This window comes from Lepisosteus oculatus, chromosome 7 (assembly GCF_040954835.1).
Source record: "Lepisosteus oculatus isolate fLepOcu1 chromosome 7, fLepOcu1.hap2, whole genome shotgun sequence".
NCBI lineage: Eukaryota > Metazoa > Chordata > Actinopteri > Semionotiformes > Lepisosteidae > Lepisosteus > Lepisosteus oculatus.
In genome coordinates this window covers 9,323,428-9,347,263 of record NC_090702.1, presented here as the reverse complement: position 1 = coordinate 9,347,263, position 23,836 = coordinate 9,323,428, and the positions used below count along the sequence as shown (strand labels likewise).

The 23,836-nt window shown below is 37.6% G+C and overlaps 1 protein-coding gene across 10 annotated transcripts in view; it reads right to left on the bottom strand.

Annotated features, from left to right (window-relative positions):
* The window catches only part of tulp3 (TUB like protein 3), a 79,808-nt gene that overhangs the window by 40,622 nt on the left and 15,350 nt on the right, over positions 1 to 23,836 (bottom strand). For 9 of the 10 annotated variants that reach the window (XM_069192129.1, XM_069192128.1, XM_069192131.1 and 6 more), the window contains exons 2-3: positions 9,267 to 9,308; positions 2,556 to 2,607 (exon numbers count right to left, since the gene is read on the bottom strand). In XM_069192129.1, the coding sequence (XP_069048230.1) occupies positions 2,556 to 2,607; positions 9,267 to 9,308 (94 nt within the window). Of the gene's footprint in view, positions 1 to 2,555; positions 2,608 to 9,266; positions 9,309 to 23,836 lie in introns of those variants that run through there. The other variant, XM_069192134.1, reaches the window with a different exon arrangement.

Sequence of the window (23,836 nt, the reverse complement as noted above, 5' to 3'; positions counted from 1 at the left end):
TTAATTTATCAGAATTAAGACCACTTATCGTCTCTAAAGATACTGTATGCTGCATTCATGAATTGTGTATTGTAGTCTGTATTTTTTTAAAAATGAATAGGTCTCTATATCATTTTAAAATAATATTTATATCAGAATGAAAACTTCATCCAATTCAGGAATGTAGGGGAGCCAGAGCCTATCCCGGCAAGCAACAGGCGTAAGACAGGATACACTGTTGATGGGACACAAGTCTATTGCAGGCCATGCTTAGAATATTATAGAAGTAAAATACTGAATACCATAATATGACAGTAAATGAGAAACATTAAATATTTCAAACTGCTTCATAATATATGGTATTCTAAAGTGTAGTACTGCAAATACTCAGTTTGTCCCTATAGAACTAACCTACCAACATCACAGACCGTTAGGAATGACTTGCTAGTGATGCAAAACCTTGTAGAAATATGCTTTTACTCTACCACTATTCAGAAACCACACGGCAGAAATAAAAGGCAGTACACAATAATAAACTGCCTGTTCTGGAAAAATAAATATCCAGAACATTTTGCACTAGCACAATTTTTTTGCTCTGTTTACTATGTGTAACATTATAAAAGTTTTTTACTGAAATATAGATTTCTCAAAATGTTTGGAGTTTCAATGATAAATTTAGCTAAACCATGTATTCTGATGATACGGTCGTTAACAAGACAGGGGTACATATTAAAAAGGGGTTTAAAAACTAGAACAGCCACATTCAAGCTGTCATTTGAGAAGCCCCAGACAGCTAGAGCCCTCTATTCAGCCTGATGTCTACTTTGTGGTTTATCACATCACAGCCAGGGCCCATAGCCTGGAGTAATTGAATAAGTGTGCCCTTCCTGTCCCTGCTAAAGCACCTTGAAAAAACCTTCCTTTCTCATCCAGCTGCTGCTCCATCTGACAGGTAGCTTTATTACTTTATTCAACCTGAATTTCAACCTTTAATTCAGGGAGTCCCCACAGACAGAAAGAGCAGCAGGTTAAGCTCAGACCCCATACAATACAAAGTTAAAGTGGATGTGATTTACCTAATATCATGAAATGATTACTTTTTGCAGAGTTTCTGTGTAGATGCAGGTGTATGACTAGGTGTATATTTGACATGCAAAATCACAAAATTGACTAGTGAATGCTATGAGTTTGAAAATATTGATGATGAATTATTAGAATTATGAGTGTTGCTTTTGTTTAAGACAAAAGGTGTCTCCTCTTTAAGTGGCATGGTGGTGCAGTGGATAGCATTGCTGTCTCGCAGCACTATGGCCCTTGGTTCAATTCTGAACTCTGCAGAGTTTCTGCATCATGGGTTTCATGGGTTTCCGGGTTCTTTCATTTCCTCCTCAAGTCCAAAGACATACTGGTTAACTGGATTAATCGGCTTCTGGGAAAACTGGCCCTAGTGTGAGTGTGTGTCTGGTGTACCATCCACGGTGTTGCCTGCCTTGGACCCGCTGCTTTCTGAAACAAGCTCTGGCTGCTCCACGACCTGTCACAAAGCAGTCAGGAGATAGATGGATGTGATGCATCAATGCTAACCACTGCACCACCGTGCAACCCATATGTGTGCTTTGCAATTGATATACTTTAAGAGCTGCACTAAAAATGTACATAGCATCTGAATTTTTTTTAACAGTACTTTGGATTCTAAGACAGACTGCTTACTGTACTGTAAGCAGATGCAGCACACAGAAACACCTAGTGAAAGCCTTCATCTTTATTCTGATGATTCTGAGCAATGCCTTTTTGGAATGCCATGCTTCTCACTTTTTAAAACTTTTTTAACAAGATTTGTTTTCATCCAAAGATAAATATTTTTATAGTGTGGCTCATCCCCAAGAACAAGAGTTATTGCTAGTTAAAGCAAAGAAGAACACTATGAAAGTCACTTATATACTGTATTTAACACCTCGGCCCATGTGTTTCTTCACAATGTTTTTTGTGTTGACCTTGTTGCAACAAAATGGTTCAACCTGTTGAACCTGTACAAGTAATGCATTCATGCACTGCAGTACATTAAATTCTGCCAGCCCTGCCTCATTAGTATCTAAATTCATAAGTTTTCCTTTGGAAGATACTGTTTTGATCTGAAGACATTATTACTGAAAAAATAGTAACAACAGTAACAAATACTTCTTACAGTTGAAAACATTTTAATATCAGGAAGGTTTTCACTGAAATAACCCCCTAGTATTATGTTTAGTTGCATAACTGCATCGGGATCTGTAGCTAATGCATTATGCAGTACTGTACAGCCCTGAAGGTTTATGTGCATGTTTTACAGCAGTCCATCAATACCACAGCAATTCCACAATAAAATGCATTTGGTTTGATAGTGAGTTATAAATGAGTTATATAATTATAAATTATGAGCATTTCATAAATTATGTAAGTACTGTATATCTCCTAATGCACTAACACAGTCAATTAAGTTGGTTTCTTTGTGAAAGTGGAAAAGATTAGATTTCATTCCACGTGAACATTTACAGAGAAGTAACAGGTTCTCTACTTGTATCACTGTGGTATCTTACCTGCTTCTCGAGCTTCTGCTGTCGGAGGCTGGTGTTTTCATCATCCAGGACACTGAAAGGAAGAAGTTTAGCTTTCAATTTAACAATCAAAGGAACTCTGTATGTCTTCTGAGAAGTCTGAAAATCTGACAGAAGGGTTTTGGTAGGTGTCATATTTACAACCGCCTTAATATGTACACTTAAATCATATTAATTACTGCCAGCGATTAAAAATGAGTCCACAGATCACTAGCAGAACACTACATGTTACTGAATTGGTAACTTGTGGACTTTCCTACAACAACATATAAAACAGTTGAGCAACTCATCAGTTATATTATAGCTACATGCCAAGATATTTTATCACTTGTGTGCTTGCAAAATCCAATAGCTTGTTACAATCACCAACTGTGCTATATAGTTGCTTTCTGTAAATAAGAGTTGCCAACAAAACAACATGCATTAATGGAGATATCCTTAGAAGTGTTGTTGAGTGCAAGTATCTAAAAATGCCTTGTATTTCTAGAGAGATTTCTCAGTCTTGTCCCACTGTTTTGTTTTTTATATTGACAAACAAATGTTTGTTAATGCTTTTTTAAAACCTCTGTACTGTGTTTGCTCAAGACCTTAAGACATTATATATTAATTATCTGTTATTACTATATAATAATACAATATATATATATTACATAAGCATTTATTAAATATATTATATGCAATTGGGGTCTTTTCATCTCCTGTGTGCCTTTGACTTAATTTAGTTTCCACTGGATGGTGGCCAGTAGTTTCTGTATTGGTAATTATTACAGTAACAAATACCTAGAAGTAAAGCCTTATCATACAACTAACAATATACATTCTATTTTTTTCAACTATTCAATACGAAAAGCCAAACTGAAAAATATAGATTTTTAAACAAATGTTTAATTTGAGTATTCATGTATTATATCAAAATTGACTGAAACTGTAGTATTGATCAATACTAATATTGATTTGTTGATTAATTCCTGAGGATTATTTTTGCTATTATTGTAACACTTTTACATCCTGCAAAACTTAGTCTTAAATAGTCTGTACTTCTTTTATACTATTCTCTTTATTTTATCCATTTGTTTGAGAATATTTATATGGGATGACTAAATGATCAAGTACTCCACTATTTATTAACCAATTAGGGTTGGACACTTACAGAAGAGATAGGCAATAATTAGCCAGCCACCCCTACCTGAATGTGTATTTAATGCCTGGTGCTTGCTCTTATTCTTTAAGTGGTTTATGGAGCTCCCATGAAGCTTCTCATGTGCATACCAAGAGTAAAGGTAGAAGATTCACCTCTCTACTGTCTCTAGAATGATTCATCCTTGGGTCTGTCCTGACTGCTTGCCTCTTATCCTGACACATTTAATGTAACATCTTGTAAACATTATTCAAATACTATGAATAGTTTACTCTAAAAATTGAGTCCTACATTTTCCCGTAATTAGTATTTTTGCTTTTGGAATTAAAAAGTGAAAAAATTATATAAAAATATCATTTAAAAAAACATAGCTCTTTGTATGAAAGGACTGTAAAGTCTACAACAATAAGTTAAAATTATAATATTGACGCCCATCTTTTGCCCCTTGAATCTCTGATCCAAAATTAAATAGAAATATCTAGTACTATAAATAAAATTTTCATCAGCTAATTTTTACATTGCATGCCCAATAAACATGAAACTATTTCTTTGTTTCTACCACCAGGTGGCACACACTTGCTTTACTTTGTCACAAGTTCCCAGTAAGACTGAAGTGCCACTATCAAGCCTACGTCTACTAAATCTTTGTAGTGCTTAAATAAAAAAGCTACTGCATAATCGAGGCATGAGAGTAATTACTCACAATAAAATGGATAATTAACAAATAGATATTTTGGTATGAGTCTGTTAGAGTTACGCCAGCAGCTATATCACCCTGCAACTCACAACTGGCAATCCACTGAACTAAGCAGGTGTTAGCCTGGTCAGTATCTGGATAGGAGACCTCCTGGGAAAAACTAAGGTTGCTGCTGGGAGAGGTGTTAGTGGAGCCAGCAGGGGGCGCTCACCCTGCGGTCCATGTGGGTCCTAATGCCCCAGTATAGTAACGGGGACACTATACTGTAAACAGGCGCCGTCCTTCTGATAAGACGTAAAACCGAGGTCCTGACTCTCTGTGGTCATTAAAAATCCCAGGGCGTTTCTCGAAAAGCGTAGGGGTGTAACCCCGGCGTCCTGGCTAAATTTCCCATTGGCCCTTACCAATCATGGCCTCGTAATAATCCCCCTCTATGAATTGGCTACATTACTCTGCTCTCCTCCCCACTGATAGCCGATGTGTGGTGAGCGTTCTGGCGCACTATGGCTGCCATCGCATCATCCAGGTGGATGCTGCACATTGGTGGTGGTGGAGAGGAGTCACCATTACCTGTAAAGCGCTTTGAGTGGAGTGTCCAGAAACGCGCTATATAAGCAATTATTATTATAATTGTTATTATTAGAGTTTGAATGTTTGGCCTTTCCTGGTATGATATAAGAAATATGAAAAGGTCATAGACCTTAAATAAACTACTAAGAAAGCATGCATGCTATGGAAACAAAATGGCCTTTGCCATTTGGAAGAATGAAAGAACATTCCCCATTCAGGTTAAGGAAAGTTTTAGCACACGACTCTACCTTACAGAAAACTGTAGTACAGAGCTGGGGCACACTTAACGAAATGAAGCCAATCTGGCTTCCCTCCCTTCCCCGAGAATACAGATATCGATAGAGACCTTCCTCTCTATCCCATCACTGGGCCCAGGGTATTTCTTAATCTTGAGTGCTTTTAGTACCAGAAACATTTCAGCTTCTTCTATGCTTATTATCATTTAATTCAGACATTTTTCTTCCTTGATAATGGGGAATATGCATACACATGCAAGTAATTACTGTACAACGCTTATTGTATTGTATGCTATATACAATACAATGTATCTTCTTCCACTTTTAACATTTGTCAAACAGTTAAAATTTCTGAATATTTTTCCATCTTAACTTTAGTGTTACCATTAAAAATTAAAATGAAATCTTTGCCTAATTCTTTCAAAAACTGTTTTTACTAAGAAAACTCCATTCAAAGAAAACAATAGCAGTTCTAACTCATTTTAATGTAATGATTTTGGAAATATACAGTATATTACCAGTGATTCTCAGTTTACTGCTTATATGTTTTAAACAGATATGTTAATTTAATAATGCGTTTTGTTTGCTGAAGGTAATACATACAGTAGAAAAGATCATTTCTATAACAGATTATAGTGGTGAAATTGTACAGCTGTGACCAGTTACAAGGTGTTCAGGTAAAAGTAAGAGCTTTTGCTTGTATATGAAAAGCTTCTTCTTACAAGGTCTGAAAGCAGCCTCTTTAAACAAGACAAGAGAACTCAATAAGTTTCAGTTTATTATCACCAAAGTAGAGGTAATTGTCAGTCATTTCCAAGATTAAGTAATACAGTAGGTTTATTCCAAGGCAGCAATACTAACAGTTGCACCACTGTGCTCCCCTGTATTTCATCCTGTATTTATTTTTAATGGCAAAACGACAATTTGTTTGAAGTGAACAAACTGATCTTGGAAATAGTTCAGATGAGTAGCTGTGTCAGCATGGGTAGGCTGCCGTGCTGAAAAGAGAAGAAAGAAAACACAACGTTCAGGCCGTGGAGCACCTGAAGAAGGCTTCACGGCCGAAACGTGTTTTCTTTCTTCTCTTTTCAGCATGGAATTAACCTATTACTTGTTCCTTTGCAGCCTACGCATGCTGACAAAGCTACCCACCTGAACTATTTCCAAGATCAGTTTGTTCACTTCAAACAAATTGTCGTTTTGCCATTAAAAATAAATACAGGATGAAATACAGGGGAGCACAGTGGTGCAACTGTTAGTATTGCTGCCTTGCAGCACTGCGGTCATGGCTTTAATTCCTAGGGTGCTATCTGTGTGAAGTTTGTATGTTCTATCTGTGTTGAGTTTGTATGTCCTTCCCATGTCTGAATAGGTTAATAGGTTTCTGGCCCTAGTTAGCATGTGTCTGTGTGTGTCCTGAGATGGACTGGCGTCCTGTCCAGGGTGTATCCTGCCTTGTGTGGCTTCTTTTTGTAACTGGCTAGGGAGAAATGTCCCTTTGCTAGGAGGAAAAGCATCTGGCTCCTCCACGACCCTGTATTGGATAAAGTGGACAGAAATTGAAGGGATGAATAGGATGAAATTAAACCTAAAATCAGACCTCCAGCTCAAATTAACAAAGATTTCACCAAACATCTGACAGCTGTGCTATATCAAACAAGCTCACCTTGTTTATTTATTTTAAATTTATGGAGCATAAAATCTGTCACAGTTTGGAGATTGCTGATTTAATTGAAAAACTATAAATAGATTACTCTAAAATTACGAAAACTATATACATTATCTTGATACCATTAAATTTGATCAAATTAATTATTTATTGAAGGATTCTGAACATCATAACTGCAAAAACTAAATTTAAATTAATTATAGCAGACACATGTAATGAAATTAAATGAGGAATTTTAAAACTGAATTTAAATTAACTGGAATAAATGCATAAAATGACTGTACCAAATGATTTAATAAAATCTATGTGTTGTCTCTTGCTCAGATAGCACTGGACTGTTGCTGTTAGCAGATACACTACAACAAACATTTGATTGTTTCTTAATATAATCATTGAAACTATCAGAATGCTTTACTTCGAATATAACTAAATAAAACTTGTGCCAACCTACAGTATGAGTTAGTTCCATAATAGCATATTAGCAATGGATGCTCCTTTCAAATGAAAAATGTTCAGATTTCTGACAGATCTGGGAGACTGACACTAAACCAGGTATATTTTTTTGAAGCCAGAAACACATAAATGACAGAAAAGCTAATTAACAGCAAGTGAAGCGAGACTCTGTGACAGACTGGCTGCCACGTAAATCTGAGACTGCAGAGGTGCTAATTAAGCCAGCTGTGACAACAAGAGTCTCAGCTGTGTGAAGGTTACAGCCATTTCTGGAAAGAAGGTAAAGCACGAGGAAGCTGACCTGCCCCAGTGGGTGGGTTTTGAAGTCTGTCTTTAATGGGATTCAGGGAGAGTAAGGATAGGAGGTACTCAATGGGGACCTTGAGCTCTTTGAGCCTAAAGACTTATCAAAGACCCCAGCAGGATCTCTCTGATAGTGTTAAAAAAATAAATTAAAAAAACTAAGCCAATCAGTACACCAGACAAACTAAAACCAAAACACAATTTGTATATTAGGCATGTGATTGTGTTGTGTTGTTAACAAATATAGATGAAAACTTAAATCAAAGACAAATTAAAATTGTGTGAGTAAAGCAAAAATGCACCTTGTTATTTCCATTATGTTACACAGCAGTGTGTAACTGTATTAGATTCTTTGACTTACTATGAAAGATTATTTTAAATAATTAAACATTTAAAATTTCAATATTTATATTAAATGTATACTATATTACTAAAATACTATATTACTTTATTACTTTGACTTAATGTAATGGACTTTGACTGGCTTCATACAGTGCAATACAAAAGTATTCACCCCCTATAATGATGTTCCATTTGGTGGAATTACAAATGATGTATACACTTTACCATTGAGACCATTTGGTAGTTGGTAGCTTGTTCCATACTCTCACCACCCTTTGTGTAAAGCAGTGCTTCCTGTTCTCAGTTTCAATATTTATTTTTTTATGTACTATAAAGTAGTGAATATAATTAAAAAACAGAACATAGTCTTGAGTAGAAACTGAAAATCTGTGCAGTATTCTGGGGCTCATTTTATTCTGAGGACTGTCCACCTAGCAATTTTCTAACAGCTTTAGGCAATACAGGGTTGCGAGGGAGGCAAAGCCTATCCCTGCAAGGAACAGGTGAGAGGCAGGTTACACCTTGGATGGGATACCAGTCCACTGGAGGGCACACAGACACAAAACATGCACACGTTCACATCAATTAACCTACCTATATGTTTTTGGACTGTGGAAGGAAACTGGAGCAACCAGAGAAAACCCACGTGAACACGGGGAGAACATGTAGAAACTGTACAAACTCAGTATTCAAACCCATGAACTCAATATTTGGTGGAATGCCAAACATACAGCTGCCAGGAATTAAACCCAGAACCCCAGCACTGTGAATCAGCAATACTAACCACTGTACCACCATGCTGGCCATTCTTACGGATGTTTAAAAAAAAAGTGATTTTTTTGCAAAATATCTACTTTAGCTAAAAGCACATGGCCTGCAAATTAATACACAAAACACATGCAACTAGACAACATGCTGCATGTCGTCCCCTCATTTCATTTCATCACACCAATTTAATTTATAGAATAATTTACACTTTTAAATAAAGCAATACCAAGTTGGTATTTGATGGAGTAGAACTGACACCAGTAGAGTCTGACAGGTCTATTAAAAGCTTAGAATTATGACATCATCAGTAGTCTTATGAAAACATAATAACAGGCACTATAAAAGGAATATTATTACACAGAGATTATTTTGTGGTGGCAATTTTATGTTCTCCTGTAATAGTTCCATATTTTACACAACTGCCTAGCATTAGGCGACTAGTAAATCTTAATGCAGCAGTGTTCTTGAGAAATACTTAAAATATATGAAGCATCTCAAAGGTGAAATATTAGCTTACCTTGTAGATGAGGTAGATGAAAAACTGGCTGAGCTAGAGGGTCTTCGTTCATCCAGCCAAATACACAGACAAAACAGCACACACAGACAATTCCAAGCAGAGAGGGGGAAAAAAACAACAACATGTGAGTTAAAGTGACCAGAGTTAAGCGTTACAAGTTTTTTATTTAAAAACAAATATAAAGGGCATTGAGTCATATTGAGTCTCCTTAATCATATGATATTTTACCACAGTAAATATGCTTTTTCTCAATGGATGTAGAAGTACATATGCACCCCCATGTTTTACCATGCTTTCACTTTTATATATTTTATCTCACTTTCATCACTAACAGAACAGCGGCTTTCAACAATAGGTCTGGGCAACGATTGTGTTTTCTGGTGGTTTTAATTTATAGTGGTGCTAGAAAGTTTGTGGACCCTTTAGAATTTTCTGAATTTCTGCATAAATTTGACCTAATTTGTGATCAAATCTTCATCTAAGTCACAGAAATAGAAAACGCAACAAATAACACCCAAAAGGATATACTTTTTAATTCATTTATTTATCAAAATGATCCAACATTAAATGTCTTTGTTTGGAAAAAGTATGTGAACCTAGGCTTTCAGTAACTGGTGTGACCCCCTTTAGCAGCAATGACTTCATCCAAACGTTTCCAGTAACTGTTGATTGGTCCCACACATTAGCTTTGAGGAATTTCGGCCCATTCCTCCTTACAGAACTGCTTCAGCTCAGTGATGTTGGTGGGCTTTCTTGCATGAACTCCCCGCTTCAGGTCCTGCCACAACATTTCTATTGGATTAAGGTCTGGACTTTGACTCATCTATTCCAAAACGAGAACTTTCTTCTGCTTCAACCATTCTTTGGTAGACTGACTTGTGTGTTTAGGGTCACTGTCTTGCTGCAAGACCCACCTTCTATTGAGCTTTAGTTCACGGAAGGATACCCTGATATACTCCTGTAGAATTTGCTGGAACAATCCAGAATTCATAGTTCCATCAATGATGGCAAGCCATCCTGGTCCCATGGCAGCAAAACAGCCCCAAACCATGATACTGCCACCACCGTGTTTCACAGCTGGGATGTGGTTCTCATGTAGGAATGCAGTTATGTTTAGCAAAAAGCTTTCATTTAAACCAAAAAGTTCTATTTTCGACTCATCAGTCCACAGAACATTCTTCCAGTAGTCTTCTGGCTCATCCAGGTGATCTTTAGCAAACTTTAAACGGGCAGCAATGTTCTGCTTGGAGAGTAGTGGCTTCCCTCCTTCCTATCCTCCCATGCACACTATTCTTGTTCAGTGTTTTCCAGAAGGCGGACTAATGAACACTGACATTAGCCAGTGCAAGAGAGGCCTGCAGATCCTTAGACTTTACACTGGGGTTATTTGTGATCTCCCGGAATATAATTACCTTGCTCTTGGAGTGATTTTTGTTGGATTTTTGTGTGTTATTTATATTATTGGGATCTCTTTATCTATTTTTATGACTTGCATGAAGATCTGATCACATTTTAGGGCAAATTTATGCAGAAATTCAGAAAATTCTAAAGGGTTCACAAACTTCCTAGCACCACTGTATATCTGTTTGCATTTTGAGGCATATTTCTAACATTGCTTTGAATGTTTCTTAGAATTTATAATTCCTATCAATCTTTTACATGAGTATGGTCCAGAACTGAAATGATTCAGGTCTATAAACAAATAACCAATTGGACCTCTGCAGAGGGAAAAACCACACTGAGGGAGTGTTATTATTCCCATCATTGTCTGTTTATCATGAATTGATTTTAAAAGATACATTTGTAAAAAGTAAAAAAAGTAAAAAATGACAGTCACATTTCTTTAATTACAGGTGCAAACGCCTAAGAGGAAGTTGAAGAGCTCACAAGTTGTCACAAGTCGAATATTTTTAAAACAAAGGACTGAAGTACAGAAAAATATCTAGACAAGCAATCACGCACATCAAAGGCACCAGTCAGCACAGGTGATTTATTGGAATGAAAACCAGCGGTCCCCCAGAACCAGACTCAAGAATAACTGCTATATACAGTGCCTTGCGAAAGTATTCGGCCCCCTTGAACTTTTCAACCTTTTGCCACATTTCAGGCTTAAATTTTTTATTTTATGTGAAGAATCACCAACAAGTGGGACACAATTGTGAAGTGGAACGAAATCTATTGGATTTTTGAAACTTTTTTAACTAATAAAAAAATGAAAAGTGGGGCGTGCAAAATTATTCGGCCCCCTTGCGTTAATACTTTGTAGAGCCACCTTTTGCTGCGATTACAGCTGCAAGTCGCTTGGGGTATGTCTCTATCAGTTTTGCACATCGAGAGACTGAAATTCTTGCCCATTCTTCCTTGCAAAACAGCTCGAGCTCAGTGAGGTTGGATGGAGAGCGTTTGTGAACAGCAGTTTTCAGCTCTTTCCACAGATTCTCAATTGGATTCAGGTCTGGACTTTGACTTGGCCATTCAAACACCTGGATACGTTTATTTGTGAACCATTCCTTTGTAGATTTTGCTGTATGTTTGGGATCATTGTCTTGTTGGAAGATAAATCTCCGTCCCAGTTTCAGGTCTTTTGCAGACTCCAACAGGTTTTCATCCAGAATGGTCCTGTATTTGGCTGCATCCATCTTCCCCTCAATTTTAACCATCTTCCCTGTCCCTGCTGAAGAAAAGCAGGCCCAAACCATGATGCTGCCACCACCATGTTTGACAGTGGGGATGGTGTGTTGAGGGTGATGAGCTGTGTTGCTTTTACGCCAAACATATCGTTTTCCATTGTGGCAGAAAAGTTCGATTTTGGTTTCATCTGACCAGAGCACCTTCTTCCACATGTTTGGGGTGTCTCCCAGGTGGCTTGTGGCAAACTTTAGACGAGACTTTTTATGGATATCTTTGAGAAATGGCTTTCTTCTTGCCACTCTTCCATAAAGGCCAGATTTGTGCAGTGTAAGACTGATTGTTGTCCTATGGACAGACTCTCCCACCTCAGCTGTAGTTCTCTGCAGTTCATCCAGAGTGATCATGGGCCTCTTGGCTGCATCTCTGATCAGTCTTCTCCTTGTCTGAGCTGAAAGTTTAGAGGGACGGCCAGGTCTTGGTAGATTTGCAGTGGTCTTATACTCCTTCCATTTCAAGATGATCGCTTGCACAGTGCTCTTTGGGATGTTTGAAGCTTGGGAAATCTTTTTGTATCCAAATCCGGCTTTAAACTTCTCCACAACAGTATTACAGACCTGCCTGGTGTGTTCCTTGGTCTTCATGATGCTCTCTGCGCTTTCAACAGAACCTTGAGACTATCACAGAGCAGGTGCATTTATACAGAGACTTGATTACACACAGGTGGATTCTATTTATCACCATCAGTCATTTAGGACAACATTGGATCATTCAGAGATCCTCGCTGAACTTCTGGAGTGAGTTTGCTGCACTGAAAGTAAAGGGGCCGAATAATTTTGCACGCCCCACTTTTCATTTTTTTATTAGTTAAAAACGTTTCAAAAATCCAATAGATTTCGTTCCACTTCACAATTGTGTCCCACTTGTTGGTGATTCTTCACATAAAATAAAAAATTTATATCTTTATGTTTGAAGCCTGAAATGTGGCAAAAGGTTGAAAAGTTCAAGGGGGCCGAATACTTTCGCAAGGCACTGTAACCTTTATGAACAATTATAAGAGCAAATTAAATAGAGCAATCCTGTTATTTAGGACACCAGTGACAGTGCAGAAAGTATGAAGTCTGGAGGAGCACTACCCAGGTTTCCATGGAGCTTACAGTCAACACTGTCTTCAGAGTTACAGATTAGAAAAAGAGATTCTTTTTCTCAGTAGTGTACTCATAATGCTTCAGAACTTCTACTGTATAGTCTATAGTATTTTGTTCCAAGAATACCATCTTCTAGGCTTTTCAAACATAGGCACATTAATCTGAAGCTGCCAGAACTCAAATGTCACTAAGCATTAGGCCAGGAGTTAAAATAACAAACTAGAAAACTGTAAGTGATTTTAAAAGCTTCCCATCAGGTTCAATTGTTATGATGCAGTAGAAACTGCTTGAAATTGAAATGTAGTTGAAGTTGGAATAGGTTGTAATAGAAATGCAAACCACATCTGCAATAAGGATTTTATTAAGTAAATGTCTGCAGCAAAGAAATATATAAACATATGGAAACAATGTAGCAGTCAGGTGTGTATATTATTGATGTATAAACTCACAAGACAATACCTACCAGTTTTGAAGTGCACAGTTTAACCACAATCAGTTTAAATGTTTAGAATATAACAGCACAAACGTCTAGGAGTGACCCGACGGCATAGGCTTCATCACTGCGTCCAGACCATCTGGGTCCGGTGGTTGGAGCGCCTGGCCTCGTTAACCCCTTTTTATTCCCTGTCTCTGTACCAGATTCTGTTCCAGTTTTTAACCATGTTTTGTCTTGTCTTGGATGTATCACCCGGTTCTGGACTTTGGACTTCACCTCAGATCTCCCCCCTAGACTCTTTCGACTCATTTGCCTTGGCAACGCCCCCCGAGCACCAGATCACCGTCGCCAAGCCCCCCTGTCTGTCAACCCCTCCTGATCCTCGTGGTCTCCTCCCTGATGTCCTTCTACACTTATTTCCTGATTATACCATCTGCATACGGTCGTGAACTACGCTTTACGGGAGCCGGTCACAAAAGCACCTTAGCAGTCAGGTGGCTACTGATCTGGGCTTGTACAGCAAGCAGTAATTGTTTTGTCTCCACGTTTGATTAGTTTATTGACCAACATTTTGTAAACAGAAGCAACAGCTCTTAAAACACAGTTTACATACAATACATCCTTTGTACCATATTGTCAATACGATTACACAGTAAAGATGACTGTTTATATAGTACAAACCACACTTAAAATCATTTAAAATAATAATGTGAACTATTCTTGCCTTCAGTAGCATGGATCAGATGATCTTCACGCATGAAGTACTGACATACTGAATGAAATAAAAGTTCATGTGGTTTCATGGCTTGGTTTTCTTAACAGGTTTCTTAACATGGTTTTGTAAATAAAATTAAAAAGAAGACTTAAAAAATACATAACACTAAACATACAGCTTCAAAGGCTATAGTATACTTCTTTTCCTTCCTCCTCTCCAGTGACACCACACCCTAAAATGCACTATGGACACTATGTAACCTCAGGTAAAAAGCATTAGATTAATCAAACAAGTAAATAAATGGAGGGGAAACTATTTATACGTATTTACAAAATCTAGTCTTTTAACACTGTTTTTGATTAACCTAAACTACTCCGACAACAGTCCTTTTGGCAGACACCCCACTCTTCTTAGCTCAGGCTCCACTCAGTGGGGTGAGGGTTAGTGTACCACGAGGCAATATACTGGATGAACAGGCAGAACTGAAAATAGAACATTCTCCTCTAGGATCAGGAACCAAATATACTTGCTGGCTCACCCATCCTACATGATTCATCTCCTGCACTCCAGCAGCATGTGTCCCCTAGAGTGACTGGTAAGTGACAGAGGTACTACCTCTCACCACTAGGTACTCCTTCCTGCATGTGTCCAGTGTACTTACTACTGCATTTGCCCCTCATATCTTCACTGTTCACCCTACAGCAAAAGAGAACCTGGAAATCCTTAAAGCAATGGCAGAGCAGACTGCCCAGTCTCTTTCAGGGTTTCGGAAGATGTGCTTTGACCAAACCCCTTTTGTTCAAGGCCATGAGGTGGTCATGGGTGGTGGGACCATGTTCTCTGGAGAGGAACCCCTGCTGTGTTCCTCAATGTCTAGGAAACTACCCTCTATCATGAAGCTTACAGCTGCTCACATTCAGCATCCATTCTATACTATATGTGTCTGAACTGGAGAACTCAGCAAGGGAAAGCAAGAGCAAGGATCACACTAAATGGTAAGATGAGCATATTTATTCATTTTAGATACTATTATATTTGTTTTTTTTCATATTCAAAATGTAAGTAATTGATATATTGAAAAAGTATCAATGGCATGCAAAACACTAGCAACAATTGCTTGAGCTAATTTTTGGCACTCCCCTTCTGAAAGTTTGCCAACCCGATTCTACAGCATACACCAAGGCCTGCTGCCAAACCAGACTGCCAGTGGCCCATGCCTGTTGGTCATCTTAACATTTAGGCCACTGGTGATTAACAATTATACTGTGGGTTCTGTGTGACATGATAGAGAGCTATCGCAAACATGCCTTCTTCCTTCTTGTGCATCTCTTGTATACCTAGTGCAGAGGCGCTTTGCTTTAAATGGAAAGAGGTTAAGTTAATGCGCAGTTAATATAGTGGACTCCAATATGAAAAAAGGTTTTTACTCTATATAAACTCTAACTCCTAATAAATATGGCACATCTTCACACACTTCAAGTGTTCAAACACTTTCTGAGTCACAGAGAGTCTTCTGACTGAACAATAAAGGTAAAACAATGTAAAAGGAAAATATACAAGCTAATTTCTTTATGACGACAGTCAGCAGGTCCACACATGCAAAGATAAAAAGCATACTCTAGCAGCAGGGGAGAGCCAGAGAAAGCCCCTGCATTACAGAAAAACACTACTACAACTACTCAGCAGACATTCTGGTTTGAACTGGCATTCAGAGGCAACACTTCAGTGTGCAAGCTTTTTCTGAAGGAGCCAATGTGCTTACAGTACAAAGCTGTGCACTGTTGAAAAAAACATAGTTTGAAAAATGCCATCATTAGAAAAGCACACTGTCCAAGACAATCTAAAACACGACTACATAAGCAATTGTAGCTTCCCTCCTGAATCAAAGATACGCTATACTTTAAGTGTATAAAACTACGTCACATACCCTTTTCAAGACAAAGAATAACATACCCTTTAAAGTCATTTCATCATCCTGCATTTTGGTTGTATGCTACAGCCACAATTCAAAAATCAAATTAAAGTGGTGCTTTTTTAAAGAAAGTTAATTACTGTACATGATGTTCAGATCCTGGTAGTACCTGTTGTAACTCCATCGACTGTAGACAGGCTGGGAACCATTTTTTAAACTATCCATTCCAGCAGTGTTTGAAGTAAGCCTTGCTTGACTGGCTCCTGTATATCTGAGAGCTCAAGAACTACACCCAGGCTCATTATGAGCTAGGAGAAAGCAAGTGAGAGACTCAAGGGAGGCAGGTAGGCGAGTTGACCTGCAGCGTTGCCATGAGCACAGAGCACTCCACACAGCACAGTCACTCAGAGATGAGGGCTTGCAGGAGGCCTTCCACTTTTTGCAGTCTCTCAATATAGACCCTATAATAGATGGGCCTTTAATTTGAAGAAGACTTGTACTGTCATGACTCTGCAGCTCAATTATATCAGAGCATCCCCAGCTCCAATCAGAACACCACAAGCTACTGTATAATTAGTAAAACTGTAAATGATATTCCTCAGACAGCTAACCTTCTAAGCAATAGTTAATTTTATTGTGTTCTTTATTGTTTTAGCATTTTTCTAGTGATTATTCTGTTACAGAACATGAATTTTAATGTATGGTGATTATCCTAACATTATGTTGTTTAAATTCTTAATTTGTATTTTCAAATAAAACTAGTAACTCTATTACTTTGTGAACATCTGCAAGCAACAGAGATGTATACAGGATGCAACATTTATTTAATCAAAAGCACTAAGGGTATTTGGTACAGAAATCTTTATATCCTCCCATTAAAACCATCTGTTTTAATTTGTCAGAACTTTAGGATTTAAATTTTGTCCTGAAGTCCTGCACCTTCAGAATTACCATATTTCCAGTGTTAAAAACAAGGTAATCTGGGATACAGAGAAGAACATGACCACATTACCTTATTGGTAAGGTTGGTGCCATCACTGTTATTATAACTTTCTTTTTATGGTTCTGCAACAGGTACCTGCAATTCCTAGCAGAAACACCTCAGTGTCCAGTGGATTGCCAATTGCAGTGTTAATCATTGAGTGAGTTTTAGGAGTAAACACACACAAACACAGTTTATGACCACACTGCCTGGAAGCAGGGGTGGTAACAGACATCATCAAAATAATGCAAAAAATTGAAGTGCAAAAAACAGTGGACCCTAAGCTCCATCCCCAGCTCCTCCTGATGCACAGTAAGCCTACATTTAAATCAGAGGCGAGACGGGGTCTGTAATTTGACACAAAATGGTAGAACAGGGAGGACACAAAGACAACACCATGGATTTACAACAGGTAAGACTCCAAGAAAAATAACAATTGCAGCCAATCTAAAACTGAAATTTACAATAACAACAAGTAACATAAACACAAAGATATAATGCCCTTCCTTTACAAATTTTCCAGAATGACAACCATGATGAAATAGGTAAGTGAATAATAAATGTGAGAGATTATGAGAGACATCATCAGAGGTCATGCAATGCAGGTGTGCATCAGCCCTTCATCAAAGATAAACAAAATAATTAATATCACCCTTATTTCTGTATCTTCATATCAAAGTAATAAAAGCGTAATGCAGCAGAGAAAAACTGTTTCAATACCTGTTGCCAGTTCTTGCATAAGTGTTGCAAGAGACTGGATATTTTCAGTTAAGTGGAACAGGGGACTGGCTACTAAGTCACTCTAAGTAAAGAAGCAGAGACAAAAGTACTTGAACTGTCTCTTCTCAATATTTTCCTATTTACAGTTTTAAATTTCCAGACTTTGAAATTTGAAATTTGATAAGACATTTGCAGAAAGGTTAGTAACACAGGCAGCCTGCACAGTTGTAAGACTGAATCCTGTTATAATGTCACAGATAACTGACAACCCTCCAAATGAAGAGCCCAACGCATTTCCCAGGATTTCAAACCTGTCCTAATCGCTTGCTAACTGGGTTTTGACATCTCTGTGAAGGACAAGAAAATCTCAAAACGGCAACAATTGTAGGAATAGGTCCTACAATTAAGGGACAAAAAAAAATTATAACCAAATCAAGCTCTATCATGCTCCTGTCCACACAGCAAAGGAAGGGACATACTGTATTAATGGCAAGATTTAACATCAGCTGTAACTCCTCCAAGTAAAGACTAATATAGCGGTAGCATACAGGTGTAAATGACAGACCATAGAACAATGTAATGAATACTTTGCTATAAAACAAATACATAGGACTCCAGAGTGGCACAAACAGTAGATTTACCTATATTTGGAGTGTATGATGGCATTGTGTAGACAACATTTACTTCATACAGTGCCTTGAAAAAGTATTTAGACCCTTCCTAAGCTGTACCATTTTGTGACATTACAAAATAATGCATACAAATTTTTCTAAATTTATATTTGATTCAATACCTGGATGCCCAACCCAAAGACTTCTTAAGACAACAAAGAGGCACAAACTAAAGAGAAAAGACTGAAATATGCTGACTGTATTCGAACCTGTGAACTCCACATTTGTTGGAAGCCCCTTTGGCAGTAATTACCGCGTCAGGGTTTTTCTCTCAGCAAAATCAGCTTGGTACAATTTTTGCCCATTTTTCTTGTCTGAATTGATCAAGCTCTCTCAGGTTGTGTGGGGACTGCTTATGAACAGCAATATTGAAGTGTCTGTATATATTCTCAACTGGCTTCAATTCAGGACTTTGAGTAGGTTATTAATTATCTTACTCATAAGCCACTTCATAGCTTTGGATTTGTCTTTTGGGTCACGGTCCTGCTGAAAGGAGAATATTTGTCCCAGTTTTAGTCTTTTAAGTCTTCCCAGTCTGGAGCAGGTTTTTCTTTAAGATTTGCGAATAGTTTGCTCCATCTGTTTTCATCAGTCTTAACAAGCCTCCCTGTCTCTGCTGGGGAGAAGAAGAATTATAACATAATGCTGACACCACCATTCTTGACAGTAGGGATGGTGTTGACTGAGCGGTATACCACGTTAGGATTGCATCAGATCTAATGCTTTCCTGTCAGACCAAAACGTTCCAATTTTGTCTTGTCCAAGCACAAACCATTTTTGCCATAGGTTTACAGTATCTCTTAAATGATTGTTGCAAACCCCATGTGGGATTTGCGATGGGTTTTCCATTCTGACAAACAGGCCAGCTTTGTAGAGAGGGATATTGTTGCTTCGTGCACATTTCAATGACTGAGATGAGAGAAATTCTGTAGCACTTTTAAAGTCATCATTGGCTTCACAGTTGAATTATTTTCCTCCTTGCCCGAGTGTTAATTAGGGGGGAAAGCCAAATGCAGGCAGTGTTTAGGTTGTATGATATACTTTCCACTTCTTAATGATCAACCTTGCAGTACACAAAGGGATATTCAGTATTCTGCATTCTGAATTATTTTAATACATTAATTCTGATCAGTATTTTTCAACTACTTTATCTGTGATAGGATTTGAAAGCTCCTTAGTCTCCATGACTGAGCGTTTGCCGTCTTGCCAAGGTACACACATGAGGCCAGTGTACTCGGTGAGAGCTCCCTCAGTTCTCCACTTGAAGCTTACTGTTATAAGTACTGTGAGACCAGTCTGGTGAAAAAGAAGCAGATGGTTTTGAGTGTGAATTTCAGGGGAAAGTATACAAAATCCCCATCCATAAACTGCTGGTATGAAGGTTAAAGTGGTAACATCTAGTAAATATAATTGCTCACTCCACATATTGGTATGGAAGAGGGTATGACAATAGTCCAAATAAATGAAGGCAGTCTGTCCAATTACGAATTTCTCTCCGATTTGAAATTTCTCTCAGAAGTTAAAAGGACATTTTTAAATAGCCCTCAATAAGAAAAGAGAAGTATACTATATGATTATATACTATAATAGAAGTTTATTAGCCTATTATGAATAACTCATCTGAAGCAAAAACATGCTCTATGGTATTAAGTTAATATTATTTGTATAGAGACAAAAAAATAGGATTAGGCTTCTTTTTCCAACTGTGTGGTCATTACTACAGTGCTTTGCATCTGCCAAGCATGAAAAACACAACCTTCTTTTAACTTTAATCTTCCTTTATAATTAATAATACCCAACAATATGTTGATACATAAAATTCTACATAGATCAAAACACAGACTTCCTTTTAGCCATTTAAAGGAATAAGACTGGTTTAATTTTGACATAAGGTTGCCTGGTAAAGTTTCAAAGTGGTGTGTGCGGTGTGAATGAGCGTTTTGGTGCACTATGGCTGCCGTCACGTCATCCAGGTGGATTCTGCACATTGGTGGTGGTGGAGAGGGAGTCCCCATTACCTGTAAAGCGCTTTGAGTGGAGTGTCCAGAAAAGCTCTATATAAGCTCTATATAATTATTATTATGATTATTATTATTATTATTCAAAGTGAATAATTTATTAATAATTATACTTACGTTTACGGCAGAAATTGACTTGCACAATCAACATAATCAGACTGAGACCTGCTATGTGCAGATCATGCTAATCTAAAATCAAAACATAAAATAAATTATCGAATCAAAAATGTATTATTGTTTTGAATAATCATATCAATCAAGGCCCTATATAATTATTTTGTGTGGCAAGAAAGGTTTTAAAATCTGTGAATAGATAAACCAGTCATGAATTCACTTCTGTATTCTAAAAGCCATACAGCATAAGCTTACAGGAATTAAATATTTATTTTGTCAAATGCGTTAAATTCTTACTTACAAAAACGGATTTCTACCTTCAACATGAAAGCAGAACCATTTGTCTAATTTAAAAGCAAGAAACCCCTTTCCTACAAGTCCCCCATCTGTACCATATTAGTACTGACATACCACAGTGCTGCAAATGTGAATCAAAATGAAATAATATGCAAAAGAAAACGTCAGTCTGTAACCAAGATACATCAAGCTTACTTCAAACAGGGCCAGCTCCTCCGTTTCAACCCTCCCACCCCCTTTAAAAATAAACATTCCCTATAGTTAAGGTTCTGTTCTCAGTAACAGGGTTTTTTCTATTTGTTTTTTGAATGGCAATCTATTTTGTAATGATTTCAATGAACAGCTGCACAGGCATGCTTTCCTTAGGTGACAGAGCAGTACAAAGCACAGTCTAGAATATAAAACACTTTCCTCTCTTTCTCAATGGGAGGTCTGCATTCATCTGAGAGCAAATGCTAGTGGTTTTCAGTCCTAGCTCTAATTAAACCAGTTATATGAAATGTAAACACCCGTTCATCTATAAGAAACAGATAAGTACTATATGCTGCCAAGGAGACTGTTATCTGTTGCCACGCTACAAGGATTTCAAACACTCTTGTGTGCAGTTACAAGGAAAGAAACCAAGCACTTTTTTTGTGGTCAGACCGTATCTTCTAGGAATAGATCATGTGGGAATAATTACCAACTGATAAAAAAGGAGTAAACAAACAAATGCATTCATCAACAGTATGTCTGTATCTCCTACCTGAAATTCAACACAGCTCCTCAAGCTGTACCTTTTAGGGGTGATAGACAATTTGTATTAAAATACAGGTTAGATACAATGGCAATATTTTTTATGAATTTAGTCAAATAAAAAAAATACATTTACATAATGGATGCTAAAATCTCGCAGTTCAAAAGTGTTTTAATAGTGTCTTATAATTTGAGCATTCCCGTAACATCTAACTATTTTTTTCCTTCTAGAATTGAATTACTTTACTCAGATCATAAAATCTTTTCTGGCACACAAAACTAAGAGGCTGAAAGATTGATTCCATTATTCTTGCCATTACCATTGATAGCATAGTAAGGAAATGGAGCTGCACTAGGAATTAAAATGACCTACCCTGGGATACAGATAACAAAATCTATTATTTATAAGATACTCAGACCTCAAATATTTTTCTTAGTTTCAGATTCAGGCTGTAGTGGTTGAAACTATAATAATCTGGCATGCCTGTTTATTGCACTACTAAACAAAAATGTGTTCTCCTTATCAGACTCAGCTATTATTATCTGTTACATAATTGTCAACCTTCTCTGCAATTGTTAAGTCTTAGCCCATTTATCAACAGTGTGAAGCACAGCAAAGCTTAAGCTCACTTCTATCACATGAAGTGAGCAAGGCACAAGGAAATCAAATGCTTAGTTAGGATAGATGGAAAAGTATGATGGAAATATAATCATACTTGTGTCTTGCAACACAACAGTACTGGGTTCAAAGTGCAATATTTAAGTAGTTGGAATGCCATGCACACTACACAGAATTATGTTGTTCAAATATCAATGAATATACAAAACATGGATGCATGGAGTTCATTTGTTCTGGGTTTGTGTGGGTTTCCTCCAGGTTCTCTGGTTTCTTCCTACCATCCAAAGACACAATATAGGTTATTTGGCTTCTGGGGGAAGTCTGTATGTCTGTGTGTGCCCTATAATGGACTGGCATCTCATCCAGGGTGTATCCTCCCCTTTGCTTACCAGGTTAGACTCACATTTTACTCACGATCCAGTACTAGATCTCTGTTCAGAAAATCTGTTCTGATTTTTCATACGATGATAGAGACTGTGCTTTCTATAGCACTAGAGTAGTTTCTCAAGATTCTAACATATAACCCTCTGAGACACCCTGTACAAGCCTAGCTCTCTCTTTAATGCTTTCCAGAATTATAAATCTTCATTCATATACTCAGTTTTGTATTTAAAATGGGGCTTGCTTTCTGGGAGTTCCCTTACTCTAGAGCTGTCCACCTCTCACTCCTCTGTAGAGCTCTGGAGTTCCCTGCTGAAACTAACTTCTTTCTAGGCATATTGATTTTCCTTCTTTTGTCAGATCTACTTCTCTCATCTTTACCCTTGAGTAGTCAATGCTCTGTCAACCCCTTCTACAGCAAGATTTATCATCCCTTCGTTGAGAATTTCTTTGTTATGCTTCCTACATAGTTATTCTGCTCCTGTACTCTGGAGTACATATTAGGTTCTACCTCCTTTTACCCAGCTATCATTTTCTATGGTGAATTATATGTAATCTCTCTTTCAAACCTGCCTTCCTGACCAATCCTCCTTTTTTGGTAACATCTTCCCCCATTGAGCACTTATTCATCCAATCTAAAACGGCACCTATGAGGTCTTTTCTGTGCTTGCAGCAGACTGATCCTATCTCCTCTGATCACTCTTTTATATACGTCCCAAGTCACAATGCAGCTGTGGCCAATTCCACTTGAGTATGTGTTGAGTAGTCTTCAATTAAATCCATAATTTCGCATGAAATGCCACGGCGCTACCTGTGTATCCTGTGTAACCTAATTACCTTGCTCTGCATCACAAGTATTCAAATATGATGTCATATTGTGAGAAGTAATAACTGTAGAACCAGATCTTCCAGAACCATAATAATGCCACACTTATCCTTAGCTTATCCTATAAATGTTTAACAGAAGTCAAGTCTGGGAACTGGACATCCATGGCACAACTGTCACATTCTCTTACGACAAGAAAGTATTTGATGCACAAGCAGTACAAGGATGATTTTTGCTCCTAGAATGTAATCACACCAGAATGAGCTCCTAGGAAGGGCAGCATTTAAGCCACTAGAACTATCAAAGTACCACCATTCAGTCAGTTTTCCTTCATTACTCCATGAGCAACAAGACACTCTTGCCCAAAC